At 34.2% G+C, this 16,303-nt stretch overlaps 1 protein-coding gene across 4 annotated transcripts in view; it reads left to right on the plus strand.

Annotated features, from left to right (window-relative positions):
- The first annotated feature begins 11,964 nt into the window (after positions 1-11,964).
- The window catches only part of LOC147386653 (folate-sensitive fragile site protein), a 58,410-nt gene continuing 54,071 nt past the window's right edge, over positions 11,965-16,303 (plus strand). The window contains exons 1-2 of one of the 4 annotated variants that reach the window (XM_086422547.1): positions 11,965-12,217; positions 12,297-12,364. In XM_086422547.1, the coding sequence (XP_086278673.1) occupies positions 11,997-12,217; positions 12,297-12,364 (289 nt within the window). In that variant the 5' untranslated portion in view covers positions 11,965-11,996. The remainder of the gene's footprint in view (positions 12,218-12,296; positions 12,365-16,303) is intronic. The other 3 variants (XM_086422546.1, XM_086422548.1, XM_086422545.1) reach the window with 3 other exon arrangements.

The following is a 16,303-nucleotide window of genomic DNA, read 5'->3' on the forward strand; positions in this document are numbered from 1 at the left end:
TGAAATCTTGTTCCTACAAAAGATGTTTTTTAAAGAAAAATCAGAAAAATTGCATGGGAACTCAAGTTATCTTTGAAATTTTCTAAATTGAGGAGTAAAAACTAGAACTTTGCTTAAACGTATGGACCTTTAACTGATTTGTGAAATATCGTTATGTTTGTCTTACATCTATTGAGTTTGACTTTGATATTTTTATAAAGTGTTAGAATTTTTTGGATATATTCACTGCAAACCCTCACGAGTCAAACTCATCCATTAGGGGTAACCTAGGGGTTTAAAGCCTTGTTGCATTCGTTAAATACAGTCGTGAAACCTACGAAAGTGATTTATAACTTAGTTTTCATTTTATTTTTACTCGGGACTAGCAAAATCTAGGTTTGAGGGTATGATCAGGGTTTAGAAAGTCGTTTCGAGAGCCCTAATTACATAAACTTTTTTAGTAAATTATACACTAAACCCTCTAATTACATATAGTTCGTTGTTAGTCCATAATTATTCATGTTTTTCATTTAATTGTGTAATTTGGAACTAATTATTGTTATTTACGTGTAACAGGAATTATTCGTGAAGTGTCAAAGTGAATCAGAAAATCCAAAGTTATCACTATAATCTAGGATCCAAAAGAAGACCGTGGATCAAAAGTCAAGTCAATTGACCAAAACTTCACGAGGGGTGCCATGGTCAACTGGAGCGGTGCGGTCAACTAAAAAAGTCAAACCTCGAGATTTGTACTGAAGCTTGGCGGTTGGATACCATTCACAATAGATTATTTTTAGTATTTTTTGTAAATACGGAATGTCTCCGAAACCCTAATTTCTATAGAAAACCCTAATCTGGTCTATCTATAAAGAGAAAATCATACCAAGAGTTGAGGAGGCTGGATTTTTTGAGAATTAGATTAGTGTTTTTTTTTCTTTCTTTTTTAAGTTTTATGAAAGTGGTAGGGAGGCTCCACCAGTCAGAAGTCAAGCAATAAAGATAATTTATTTCTCTCATCTCTTTTTTCTCTACATATTTTCTTTATTTTATTTTTGCTTTATTTTTCTTGCAATGGCTATTGGCTAAATCTCCGGTAGATCGGTTGAGGAGGCATGAGCAAGATTTGTTAGTGTTTTACGGTTCTCATAATGATTTAATAGTGTTATTGTGATAACGTAGGGATTTATTATTAGGTTTAATATTAATTATTTTCAAAGATTTAATAGTCTCTTTCTTTGATAAGTTCAAGAAAAATCATGCTCTACAGAGAATAGTTAATGTCTACTTAATAATCTCGGCCTAAACTATTTCTACTTTTGATTTTGTTTATATTATAACTACTTGATATTCCGATCCATAAACATTAGTTTTATTTAGTGGATCGAGATAAGTAGAGAACCAGAATTCACTAATAAAACTTGTGAAGGTGGATCCAATTGATCTACACTTCTCTCTCATATTCTTTATTTTATTTTAGTAGTTTATTTTAGATAAATCATCTCTTGCAAACTATTTTTAAATCACTTATTAAAATTGAATTGAATTGAAAGTAAAAAAAATTACTTTGGATTAACATTGTCTCTGTGGTTCGACCCTTGCTTGCAAGGTTTTCTTTTGTTCATTATTTTATCATCATCTATAGCCTCAATAAATTGGCGCCACTGCCGGGGACAATGGTGTAATCCAATATTTTTTTATCTGAAAATCTGATTCTATTTTCTATCGATCAAAATTTTTATTTCAGAAAAATCTGAAAAAAAAATACTGCTGGATTCCTGAAGTCAGCACGAACAAATCGTAAAATTTAAGTCAATTTCATCAAAAAAATTTCGCGCCGCCTGGGTTAATTATGGCGTTGCAGTCAAACCTCGAGATTCGTATTTCAAATTTTTGTAAAATTTCTCTTCAAACTTCTGGATTTCAATAAACATATAATTTTTCTGGAATTCTAATTTTGGTTTGTTTTATGTTTTCAGCCAAAGGATTCGACGAGGTGCAACATGGTTGGACCCAGATCCGATTCTTTGACGAAGAGTAGGAATTTTTATTTTTTTATTTTTAAAGTAGAACTACAGTACGAATATCCTTTTAGAAGATTTTAATTTATTTTAATTTAATTTCAATTATTCCGAGAAGGTTCGGATTGTAATAGAATTAAGGGAGGACGATAGTAGGACGTAACTGTCTCGGCTCCTCTAGTTCGTACACCGAGTTTGGTGTCGGTGGCCTGAGTCAACTCAACTCGATCAACGCCCGTCTAGAACAGGAGGTAAAACTCTAAACCCCCACGCATCCCTTGCCAGTGGGTTTCTGTATTGAATTTGAGTGACTTAACTGCACAATTCAGAGTGCACAATAGTAAAAAGGGCACCCTTATGAGGATGACACAGACAAGATAAGAATCGAATTTCATCACCACATTCTTACCCTATTAGGAAATTAATTCACACAAGCCCAAATTTAATTAAAATCTTATTAGACTTGACCATAGGTCCCATCGAGCTCAATAGGCAAAGCTAGCTTGAGTTGCACCAATTGCACTTCTTCATCGAAGTCAGTACCTAAACGAAATCTTGCCCCGTTGTACCCTACTGTACGGAGGGGATAAACGATGTTTATTCTAGACGAAGAGGTGATTTAAGAGTGCCCTTGCTCAGCATTGCGCGCTTTCTCTCATCTGGAGATTAAACTAGCTGATTTCGATTTCAAAGAACTGGGTTGGAGGCTCAAGCTATCCCTTTGAAATAGTTAGGAGCTATCTAGTCTAATAAGAACCCATCAAGCACGTGTGAAATTCCTCCCTATTATCTGCGTTCATCATTAATGCATGTTAGGTAGGAGATTTCAAAAGAATCCATTTGAACCATTCGATCTCGAGATCACAAGATCTCATCCACTTCATAGGATTAGAAGAGAATTCGATTCCTCACCTGTCTCTCAGCCACCCGAGATGGCTAAACCGATTGCCCACCTCAAATTATCCAAGAAAATCAACGAACTCTTAAAGAGTTATTCGCACCCACTACAACCACTTCCCCTTCATGTATTGCCTTGCCAGCAACTAATGTGGCACAATTTGAAATTAGGACAACCACTATCAATATGCTCCCTAAGTTTCATGGGTTCGAGAGTGAACAACCCTATAACCATTTGAAAAAAATTCTGATTATATGTCAAATCTTTCAAAATTGTCACCTTGATGATGAAAATGTCAAGTTAAGGTTGTTCCCTCTATCTCTAGAAGATCATGCAGCAGCATGGTTGAACTCAATGCCTTCTAACTCGATCACAACTTGGAATGAGTTATCCCGTAAATTCATGGCTAAGATCTTTCCAATGGCAAAAACAGTATAAATCAAAAATGCTATTAGGAATTTCAAGGGCAAACCTGATGAAGAATTTTCCCAAACCTGGGAAAGATTTCATGACGTACTTGTAAAATGCCCACATAATGGGATTGATAAAGCCCAACTGGTCAATTTCTTCTATCGTGGTCTTACGACAACATAACATATCCTTTTGGAATCTATGCACAAAGGAAAATTCATAAATTAGACTCCAAATCAAGCTTACGATTTTCTCGTAGAACTCACTGAAAATGCTCGAAACTGGAGCACCAATTTAGGAAACTCTGATAGAAGTGACTTTGGAACCAATAAACCAAGAATATACGAGATCAAAAGTGACCCTGATCTCAAAAACGTAATTACTACTCTGGTTAGTACTATGCAAAACTTAAATAAGAAATTTGATACTTTCAGCATCAAAACTAACCAATAAGATGTACATTCTGCACTCCAAGTAAATTCAGAGATGCCTTTCGTATGTAATATATGTAATACTTTTGACCACCTCACGGAAAACTGTCTTATGACCAATACAGAACAAGCCAATGTTATTGGGTCATATAGCACTTTTAGGAAATCTACTCCAAACTCGTATAATCAAACTTACCACCCTGACAATAGGTTTCACCCTAACTTCTCCTATCGTCAGAACGAACCTATCCAACAGGGTGGTGCTCCAAGTTTTCAAAAAGGCTATAATAGGCAGTCTCAATCAAATGCGAACCTTCCTTTGATTCCACAAACATCTTACTCTCCATCCCATACGTCTGATCAAATGACAATTGTTGTCGACCCTATGACCAACTATTCTCCCCCAGTTGTACAAACAAACCACTCGTCATCATTTTAAATAGGATTTCGACTCTTTTAAGTGTCTATTTACGATCCAAATTGAGTCTACCTATTCTCTATCAAAACCCAATGTGGAGTACTATCGATCACAATTAAATCCATTATTGAAGGTCAACTCGAATCGGGTCCACAACCCATAACCATTTTGAACCAAGTTCACAACCCATACCCATTCAAATAAGGTTCATGACCCATATCCATTTCAATCCGGGTCCATGACTAGTATCCACTTCAAAATGGGTTCACGACCCATATCCATCTCAAATTGGCCCACAACCCATATCCACTTCAAAATGGATTCACGATCCATATCCACTTCAAATGGGTCTACGACCCATATCTATCTCAAATGGATCCATGACCCATATCCATTTCAAAACGGGTCCACGACCCGTATCTACTTCAAACGGGTCCACGACCCGTATCCAAAATGGACTCATATCTATCTCAAACCGAGTCTATGACCCATATCCACTTCAAAATGGATCCACGATCCATATCCAATCCAAGTTGGGTCCACGACCCATATCCAACTCAAATGGGGTCCACGACCCACATCCATTTTGAAACATGATCCATATGTAATCCATCCAAATCAACAATCGGACAATCAATCCAAATGAATCCATTTATTTTTCCAACAAATTAAATTTGAAAAAAATATTAAAATATTAAAAAAAGAATTTTAAAGAATCAATTGCAATTCTTGATAAAAGTTGATGATTAAGAATGATCTTACCCTGTTAATACGATGGGGATAAACTATGTCTATTCAAGGAAATGAGATGATTAAGAGTGCCCTTGCTAAAGCATTGTGCACCACCTCTTCCTTGGGGATCCAACTATCTGATCTTGATTTCAGATAATTGAATTCAGGACTAACAGAAAAGGTATTTTTCAAATTCGACTTGTTTATAGCAATCTACTTTTACAAAATATTGTAACGACTCCATGTCAATGCCAATTATGTACTGATGTAATCCTCTTTTTCAAAATGTTATACCGACTCCATGCCGATGCCAACTTCGTGTTGATGTAGTCTTTTTTTCAAATTATTATACTAACTCTATGTCGATGCCAGCTCCGTGCTAATGTAATCCTCTTTTTCAAAATGTTATATCAACTCCATGTCGATGCCGGTTCCGTATTGATGTAATATTCTTGTTCAAGATGTTATACCGACTACTAACTCTATGTCGATGCCAACTCTATGCTGATGTAATCCTCTTTTTCAAAAATTATAACAACTTCATGTTGATGCCAGTTTCATACTAATGTCAGCTCCATGCTGATGTAATCATTTTTTAAATCATACCGACTCCGTATCAATGCTAGCTCCGTGCTGATGTAATCTTCTTTTTTAAAATATTTTACCGACTTTGTGTAGATGCCAACTCTGTGTTGATGTAATATTCTTTTTTCTCAAATGATATCGACTCCGTGTCGATGTCAGCTCCGTACTAATGTAATCTTTTTTTTTAATATTTTACCGACTCCGTGTCGATATCAGCTCCGTGCTGATGTAATATTCTTTTTCAAAATATTTTACTAACTCCGTCTCAATACCAGTTCTATGCCAATGTAATCTTTTTTTTCTCAAATGATATCGACTCCATGTCAATGCCAGCTTCGTGCTGATGTAATCATCTTTTTATCAAAATATTTTACTGACTTCGTGTCGATGCTAGCTTCATGTTGATGTAATCCTCTTTTTCAAAATGTGTTACCAACTCCGTGTCGATGCCAACTCCGTGCTAATGTAATCTTTTTTTTCTCAAATGATACCGACTCTATGTCGATGCCAGCTCCGTGTTGATGTAATACTCTTTTTTTCAAAAAATTTTACCGACTCTATGTCGATGTCAGTTCCGTGCTGATGTAATCATTTTTTTCAAAATGTTTTATCGATTCCATGTCGATGCTAGTTCTGTGCTGATGTAATCTTCCACTTTCTCAAAATATTTTATCGACTCCGTGTCGATGCCAGCTTCGTGCTGATGTAATACTATTTTTCAAAATGTTTTACCCACTCTGTGCTTATGCAATTATTTTCAAAAAATACGCAATCCAGCTCCGTACTGATGCCAATTCTGTGTTGATGCTGGCTCCTCGTCAAAGAATTTTCTTTAAAACTTATTTACTTTATAATAAATAACTTGACCTGACCTAATAAAACATCATGCATCTTACCTTTTTGTAAATAGAATACTGCCACTTAATTCTTTGTATTCAAGGTAGCTAATCGAAAGAAGTACAAACATCTCGAAAAGCTTATGTATTTTCTTTGATCTTCATTAACAATGAATACTTCTAGGGCACTGCAACCAGCAACAATATAGACAACAGATATCAACACAAGAATAGCTGCACTGTGAGAAACCACGGAGAGACAAGAAAAGATGTTAGAGCCGTATTGGCCCACTGTAGACACCCCAATTTGCATGAACCCGTTAGGAAAACTCAAATTTCCTCGAATTGATTCTGATTTAGAACTCAAGATTTTTGACGGACCTGCATTGCCACTTGACATCATTTTCATGCATACATTCATACATGCATCATGTCATATAATTTTGTTTGCTAAACATTGTCCCTAATCCACTATAATTTCCTATCCCCTATCATGAACCAACCCGGATCCATATCCCTTCCTCATTAATCGATCTATCACCATAACCAATGTCCATTTCCTAATCCAACCTAAAACCAAGACAAAGTCCATCTTCTAACCCAAATCCAAGTCCATTCTTTTAGCCCACTCTCAAAGCCCAAAATCCATAACCCAAGTTCACTCTAAGTCCAACACCAAGCCCATTCTCTCACACCCCTTCAAAAGATGACACATGTTGATATCTCATAAGCCCCTAGTACCTAATGCATTATCTAATTGGAGAGTCAACTCCCCCTTGTGAAAATCCAAGAATGTCCTTCTCAAAAAGGTTGGTCAAACAAAAAAGATACTTTGATCTTTGGTAATAATCAATAAAGTTGAGAGAACTTCCAATCATACCTTCAAAAGGTGGGAATCTTTAAGTACATACATAGAGTTCTCTCATTAGTCCATTTGCATTTGATATCAAGTGGTTGAAAATTGTTTCTTAGACTTAGGGGCGAATATAAATCTTTTACCCTACTCGACTTATAAACAACTAAATTTAGGGGTTTTGAAACCCACCAATATCACGTTAAGTTTAGTCGATAAGTCTATCAAGGTTTTCAATGGTATAATTAAATAAATGATTGTGAAAGTCAAGGATTTCTATTTCTTAGTTAATTTTATTGTCTTAGACACATAGCTAATTATCAATTCACATAGTCATGTTCATATAATCTTAAGACATCCATTTTTAGCAATTTCTAATGTAATCATTCATTGTAGAAATGGGAAAATGACTTTGACATTCGAGGGTATGAAAGTCAAATTGAATGTCTACCACAATTTTCAAAGAATTGATGTAGATGATAATATGGAGGAAGTGGACATATTAGATACGCTAGTCAATCAAACGTGTCAAGATTTAGGATATTTTGATCCCCCAGAAAGATGTTTGACCCATTTTGATCAAGATTTTGACATAAAAGAGTCCATAAGTAAAGTCAATGCTTTGCTTGAATTTATTTTTTACATAAACTCTATGCGTTGGCACATAAAATTCGAAAATCTTGTTGTTCATACTTCCACTTTCATTCCTTCCCAAATCGAACCTCCCACATTAGAACTCTAAGTGCTTCAAGAGATTTGAGATATGTATTTCTTGGCAAAAATCAAATGTTGCCTATGATAATTTCCTCTTACCTCAATTTAGTCTAGTTGAAAAAGTTGTTAAAAGTCTTGAAAGAACATCAAGAAGCTATTGGACCATAGCTGACATTGAATTAGTCCATCTATGGTAATGCACCTCATTCATCTAGAGGATTTTGCTAAGCCTTTCTTAAAATCTTAAAGACGGCTAAATCTTGTCATAAAAGATATAATTCGAAGTGAAGTAATAAAACTATTAGATGCAGATATCATCTACCCCATTTTCGACAGTCGTTGGGTGAGTCCCATTTAGTTTGTTCTTAAAAAATCTAGTATTATTTTGGTAGTGAACCAAGACAATGAGTTAATCCCTGCTCGAGTCCAAACCAGATAGAAAGTGTGTATCGATCATAGGAAACTCCCCTCAAAGACTTTCAAAGATCACTTTTCGTTACTTTTCATTGATAAAATATTAGAGTGTCTAGCAAGACATTCTCACTATTACTTCTTGGATGGTTACTCTCCGTACAACCAAATACCCATTGCTCATACTGATCAGGAGAAAACAACATTTACTTGTCCCTTCAGAACTTTTGCGTATCGCCTCATGTCCTTTGGGTTTTGCAATACATTAATTACTTTTCAATGGTGTATGATGAGTATATTTTCAGACATGACAGAAAAATATCTCGAAATGTTTATGGACAATCTTTCAATATTCGGATCAAGTTTTGAAAAATGTCTCCATCACTTGACTTTGGTCCTCGTGTGTTGTAAAGAAGTCAACCTAGTACTTAATTGGAAAAAATGCCATTTTATGATAATATCTAGAATTGTGCTAGGGTACATTGTGTCTGTATAAGGGATTGAAGTAAATAAACTGAAGGTAGGTTTAATTGAAAAGTTACCACCTCCTAAGACTGTCAAAGAAATTAGGTTATTTCTAAGCCATGTAGGCTTTTATCGTAGATTCATTAAAGATTTTCTTTCAACTTATGTGAATTCTTAGGCAATGATGTTCCTTTCAACTTCTCAAGGTCATATATTTTTGCGTTTAACAAGCTTAAGTTCAAGTTAACCTCGACACTCATTATTCAACTTCCAAATTGGAATGTTCCATTTCAGGTTATGTACGACACTTCAGATTATGTGATAGGAGTTGTTTTGGGTCAGCGAATTGATAAATATCCTTATGTTATCTAATACGTTAGTAAAATCCTTAGTGATGCTCAGCTTAACTACTCTACAATAAAGAAAGAAATGCTAGTAGTGGTCTATATCGTTGATAAATTTCGTCCCTACCTAATAGGATCAAAAGTTGTGGTCTACACAGACCATGCTGCTTTGAAGTACCTTCTATCATAGAAGGATGCTAAAGTAAGGTTAATCCATTAAATTCTACTATTGCAATAGTTTGATATTGAGATTCGAGATAAAAAAGGTATAAAGAATGTCATAGCTAATCACTTATATAGGATTGTTACGATAAAAATTGATGGTCCACAATTCTTCAACTTTGTAAACCACTTTTGATAGGGTTAGAAGTATGTTTGGAATGGGCTGATTTTTTTGTGAGGATGATTTCTATGGTGAGGGGATCATCCTTGCCAAAAATCAGCCCATTATGAAACTTCTTGCCCATGTTTACAGGTTGAAAAATTTTAGACCGTCCAATTTTTTTAAATCACTTTTGATGGGGTTAAAAGTTTTGGAATGGAATGATTTTTTACAAGGATGATCCCCTCACCATAGAGATCATCTTCACAAAAAATCAGCCTATTCCAAGCCTTTTTAACTATATAAGACAAAAATGTTGTAGCTTTATGTGTCTACGGAACCCCACCCATATATATATATATAGGGTCAGGTTCAAGGGCCATATGAGAAAACATATAAGAAAACTTTCGTTTTTCAAAATAAGGGTTAGAGGTTTTGGATTGAGCTGATTTTTTGCAAGGATGGTCACTATGATGAGAAGATCATCCTCACAAAAAATCAGCTCAATCAGAAACTTCTAAATCCATCAAAAGTGATTTACAAATTAGTGATAAAAATTGGTAAAAAATCGACGGTCCACATTCTAAATCACTTTTAATGGGGTTAGAAGTTTTAGATTGGGCTGATTTTTTTTTGGATGATCTTCCCATCATAGAGATCATCCTCACAAAAAATCAGCTCAATCCAAAATTTCTAACCCATATTTTAAAATTATATTAACCGTCGAAAGTTTTCTTATATGTTTTCTCATATGGCCCTTGAACCTGACCCATATATATATATATATATATAGGAAGCATTCAAAGGCCCTGAAGAGAGCCAAACATTTTTCAATATATGAGCTAGAAGTTTCAGAATGGATTGATTTTTTGTGAGGATGATCTTACTAATGAAGAGATAATCTTAGAAAAAAATCAGCCTATTCTAAAACTTTAAACCTCATAAAAATGGTTCACGAATAATTGACGGTCTATGATTCTTTAACTAGTAAACTAGGGTTAAAAGTTTTAGAATAGGCTAATTTTTTGTGAGGATGAGATCCTCACCATATAAATCATCCCCACAAAAAATCAGCCCATTTCAAAACTTCTAACCATATATTGAAAAGTTTGGTATAATGTTTGGCTCTCTTTAGCCATTTACATATGAGAGGCGTTCGGAGGCCCTAAAAAGAGCCAAACATTGTGCCAAACACTTTACAAAATAAAGGTTATAGGTTTAAAAATGGACTAATATTTTGTAAGGATGATTTCTATGGTGAAGAGATCATCCTCACCAAAAATCAGCTCATTCCGAGACTTCTAACCTAGTTTACAAGTTAATGAATAGTGGACCGTTTGTTTTTTATAAATCACTTTTGATGTTAGAAGTTTTAGAATGGATTAATTTTTGGTGAGGATGTTCTCCTCATCATAGAGATCATCCTCACAAAAGATCCGTTCATTTCGAAACTTCTAACCCATACATTGAAAAAAAGTTTGGCTCTTTTTACGGCTTCCGAACGCCACCCTATATATATATATATATATATATATATGTATGGCTTCCGAACACCACCCTATATATATATAGGGTGATGAGAACGAAATATTATGTCAAACATTTTTTAATATATGGGTTAGATGTTTCTGAATGACCTGATTTTTTGTGAGGATGATCTCCTCACCATAGAGATCATCTTTACAAAACAAAAAAAAAAAAAAAAAAAAGCCCATTTCAAAACTTCTAGCCCATATATTGAAAAATGTTTTGTTCTCTTTAGGGCCTTCTAGCCTATATATATATATATAGGGTCTCGTTCAATGGCTAACTTTTTGGCAAAACATTTTTCGAAACATGAGTTAGAAGTTTTGGAATGGGCTGATTTTTGGTGATGATGATCTCCTCAATGGGCTGATTTTTGGTGAGGATGATCTCTACGGTGAGGAGATCATCATCACCAAAAATCAGCCCATTCCAAAACTTCTAACCCCATAAAAAATAGTTTACAAAAAATAGATGGTCCACAATTTTTCAACTTGTAAACATGGGTTAGAGATCATCCTCACCAAAAATCAGCCCATTCCAAAACTTCTAATAATAATGTTTTGAAAAATGTTTTGCCAAAAAGTTAGCCATTGAACGCTACCTATCGAACAAAATTTTCTCATATAAATGACTTCGACTTGATTGGAGGTATTAGGGTAAGAAAAATAAATGAGATCAAAGTTTAAAATACTTATTAAAATTTTTTTAGATGCAAAACAAAAAAACAAAACGAAGTAGAAAAAATGAGAGAGAGAGAGAGAGAGAGAGAGAGAGAGAGAGAGAGAGAGAGAGAGAGGGAGGGAGGGAAGAAGAAGAAGAACAATAAGATATCGTTTGATTTCTATTGATGGGTGCAATGAGCAATAAAGGTCAAGACAGATTTATTAGGTGTGTGCACTCACTTATTTTTAGTTGGGTATGACGAGTTAATAGGTACAACAGTGAGCAATACATCTTGATTTGTACAAATAGAGCCATCTCTTTTCTATAATCTCTCGTTCCGGGTAAACTTCTTCATAAATAATTGCAAATCGAATTAAAGGGTACACGAGATGACGCGGACGAGTCAACTTGGTATCTGCGTGTGGGCAGCACTAACTAACAAAATAGCGGAACAAACTCATGAGCCCCAGAATAAATTGAAGAGAGCGCGGCTCTCCGTTGTCTTCAATCTTGATTCAACAACTTTAGGTCTTTTTGTTGGAGAAGAGAAAAAAATGGTGTCATTTGGGACTCTCAAATCGGAAATATTCGGAAAGGAAGAGCGAAAACAGTAAGTTTTAACTAATGAATTTCGATCCTTGAAACCGATTTCTCTTCCATGAAATTCACTTAAAAATTTAATTTTACAGACAGTATCAAGCTCACATTCGAGGGCTCAACGCTTATGATCGTCACAAGAAATTCTTGAAGGATTACGGTGAGACAATTAGATTCTTTGGTTTATATAGAATGCGTTCTTTGTTGTTATTTGATTTAACTCGTTTTTTACATATCCTCTAAGATTCTCGTTTCAAATGGAAATTAATTATTCCCGAGACGCTGTTCTGGATATCTCTCAAGATCCTTTAGGTTATCACCTTTTATTTTTAATTTTTTTATATTTTATCGATTTAATGCAGAAAATTTCAAATTTTTGTAATGGAAGTTTGTTCTTTATACGACCCCAAAGAGATATGAGCTTAAGCCTTATGTGTATGTAATTTTTAGATAAATAAATAAATAATATAATATTAAAATATATAAATTTTGGGTAATCACCATATTTTATTTTCTACTTTCAAGTTTCAAATCCGTATTAAAGAATAAAAATTAGGGTTACTACCATATATTTTCAATAATTATATTCTTTACATATAACATCTCTCCAAGCCTCCCACAAGAATGCAAAATAAGAAAAAACATCATCATAGACCAGTCACCTTAAAAAAAAAAAAGCATATACCAGCAGAGAATACATACAATGAAGCATTATCCAAGCGATGTGGATACAATGCTGTAAACAGAATCAATATTTCTCTCTAATATAGCTAGCTCCACAATAGATTCAACTTACCTGTTAGGCATATGTCTCAGTCACACCTGAGTTTGAGGCATATTTCTTTTGGGTGTTTCTTGGTCTAAGGCGTATGCCTCAGATTTGTGCTTTTTTTCCTTGCCCCCAAGGAATTTTCAGTGCTCCTCGCTTGGATTTTCTTATTGTGGGGCAAACTATAATTAATGGTAAGGTTGAAGAGTTCGAAATTGAAAGGTTTTGAGGAGAAAATTCAAAAGTTTTTTATTAGAGGTTGAAGAAAAGGGCATTAGGTCATTTCTAATTAGTTTACGAGAGAAGGCCCAAGCCAAAGGGCAATGTCATATTCAAAAAATTGAAGGGGGCTGGGATGGGAGGGAGGGAGGGAGGGAGGGCATGTCATTAGTTAAAAATATAGGGGTATCTCAAATTAAAGTATAAATATAAGGGAGAAAAAAAATCAGTGGGGGCAATTGCCTCCATTGTCTCCTTACTAGTTCCACCTTTGCTCCTCGCTTTGAGTCACACCTTGACATGTATGCCTCACAAACCTTTAAAAACATTGGTTAAGAGAATAACAATCTTTCTATTAAGGGTTCTTGAGTCAAAAACAACTTAAGGGTTGAAATCAAGGTCAAGAACCCTATCAAGCACTCTAGGGTTGCAACCAAGCACTCCAAGGCTGCAACATATTAGGCATACATCCAGCCTTCTGTAATGTGCTACCTAGCCATCGAAGATTTTGGAACCTTTATAATTCCTAATCCAACATACTTCAACTTAAACACCTTGGAATCCAACTGCACCAACCTACCAACAACTTTGATCTGAATCACTTTCTTTTTCGCCATCAAGTTATCGCACTTCTTTTTTCATAAAGCTACTAACAAGGATCACAACTTTACATTTCAGAAATGGAAAACCCTAATGAGCTCTTATTTGTTAGATCCCAGTTTTCTAAACTAATTAGTATTAATATCCGCTCGTTGGGTTTGGGCAACAAGGGCTGGTTGACTTGCTTGGGCGACTATGACTTTCGAGTAGTGAGACTACCTTCTTGGATTTCAGGTAGTGATACCTCTTCCTATTCTTGTCTTTGGAGTTCCCCCTCCTTGGGTTAGTGGGCTGGCAACATGGAACGCCGGTCAGTCGATGAACAATCTCCTCCACCAAAGAAGGAAGGGAGCTACACAAGCCCTTACATGTGAATATCTCTGTCCATGAGATTATTCTTCCAATTGTTCTTATATAAGCCATTGTAGTGTTCCTCAACTCATTTCATGTCAGCTGTGGATAGCATTGACGACCATATATTATGTTTGCTTTGTTTCCGTTACTCTATTAATGTACTTTCAATTATTTTGTTGTGAAAATTTTAGGCAAGGTTGACTTTACAACATTATTTTAATTGGTGTCATCCATATCTTTTAAACTGCATAATTGATCATGCTAGATGTGATATGAATTAGGAAAACTTATTTTGATTATCCTAGAAAGTCATTGCTAAAGATCACCTTGTGTAGTGGCTTGATAATGACTCCTTTGTGTTTGAGATGTGTATTTTCCCTAGAGGCGTTTCTAACCCTAATTAGCCAAAAAAATTTGTGTACTACACACAAAATTTATGAGTTCTTGTTTTGTTTAGTTTTTTTTTTGGTTTTTTTTTTTTTTTTTGGGGGGGGGGGGGGGATTAAGTTATTAGTGATTGTTCTATTGGTTCTTGAGTGAAAACAACTTCTAAGGGGTTGAAATCAAGACCAAGTGCCCTTTAGGTCATGTATTTTGAAGTTGTTTGTAGGTGAAAATATTCTCTGTAATATCATGTCTTCATATATTTAAGTAAATTGGTATTACAAATGTCTAAATGTAGTAAATCTACAGATGTATGATGCATTGACACAATATTTTTATGTTATATTTCAGAAAATTTTAATTTCTTATATTTTCACCTTGAACAAACACATTAAGGGTCATAAGGAAATTTGGCTATAATAAAGGCATGGTGTAATTTAATATTATTTTAAATAAAATGACACTCTTAAATACTATTTGTTAAGTTTGCCTCTCATATCCTTAATATTTTATATAAGTTTTGCATCTATATGTGTTGATTGCTATTCATCTTGCATATGTTATTTCAGATTATTGTTTTTTGTGATATAATAAGTTATAAGAGTTGTCATTATATTTGGTCAATCATTTCCCTTAACATCAATTCATTTTCCACACTTTCAATGTATTTTTTTGGACTTCTTTAAAATTGATGAATTTTAAAAACTTCTCCATGTCAACTACCTCGATTTTTTATTTTTCGATTGAGAAAAGTTTAGATTCTTGAATGCACTAGATAATTGGAGTTTCAAAACTCCTATTGTACTCCAAAAGATTTAGATTAGATGATTGGTTACAAAAAGGTTATAGAAAGAAAGAATAGATAACACTTCGATCTATAAAAAAGGGATGAGTAGATAATCAATAACCTTTGTGTATCTATTATAAAAAAGGGAGACTGAGGAAATATGCAGATAATGAGCTCTTTATTTGTTGAATCCTAGTGTCCTAAATTAAATGGATGATGAACAATCTCCTCCACCGAAAAAGGAAGGGGGCTACACACATCCTAACATTTAAATATCTCGTTGGGCATAATATTAAATTGACATATTTTCATGAAATACACGGAAATATTTCCCTTTCTACAAGTTTTTACATGAAATTTAATTGATAGATTCTTTTTTATATATTTTGGTGGAAATCACTATTCCGTTCGCAAAATATTTTGGTGAATAGTAGAGCTTGACCAAATAATCAAATTTATGGTATCAAAATGCAAGATTTTGGTGGAAATATGTCAATAATCAATAAATCTAATTTTTGCGTCTATATGTGTCGAGTGCTGTTTATCTTACATATGTTATTCCATATTGTTGTTTTTTGTGATATAATAAGTAAAAAATGTTGGCATTATTTTTGTTCTATCATTTCCCATAACATCAATTCATTTTGCACACTTTTTCAATGTAATTTTTTGGACTTCTCTAACATTGATGAATTTTTTAAAAACTTCTCCATGTTGAATTAAACTACCTTGATTTATTTATTTTTATTTTCTAATTGAGAAAAGTTTAGACTCTTGAATGCGCTAGATAATTTTTTTTTGATAAGTATACAATATATTGAAGAAAGGAGAGGAACAAAATACAAGAAATGCACTAGATAATTGGTGTTTCAAAACTCCTATTGTGCTCCAAAGATTTAGATTAGATGATTGATTGGTTACAAAAAGATTATATAAAAAAAGAATAGATTACACTTAGATCTTTAAAAAAGGGATGAATAGATTAT

This window comes from Akebia trifoliata, chromosome 14, assembly GCF_017979445.1.
Source record: "Akebia trifoliata isolate Shusen 1 chromosome 14, ASM1797944v1, whole genome shotgun sequence".
Classification (NCBI taxonomy): Eukaryota; Viridiplantae; Streptophyta; class Magnoliopsida; order Ranunculales; family Lardizabalaceae; genus Akebia; species Akebia trifoliata.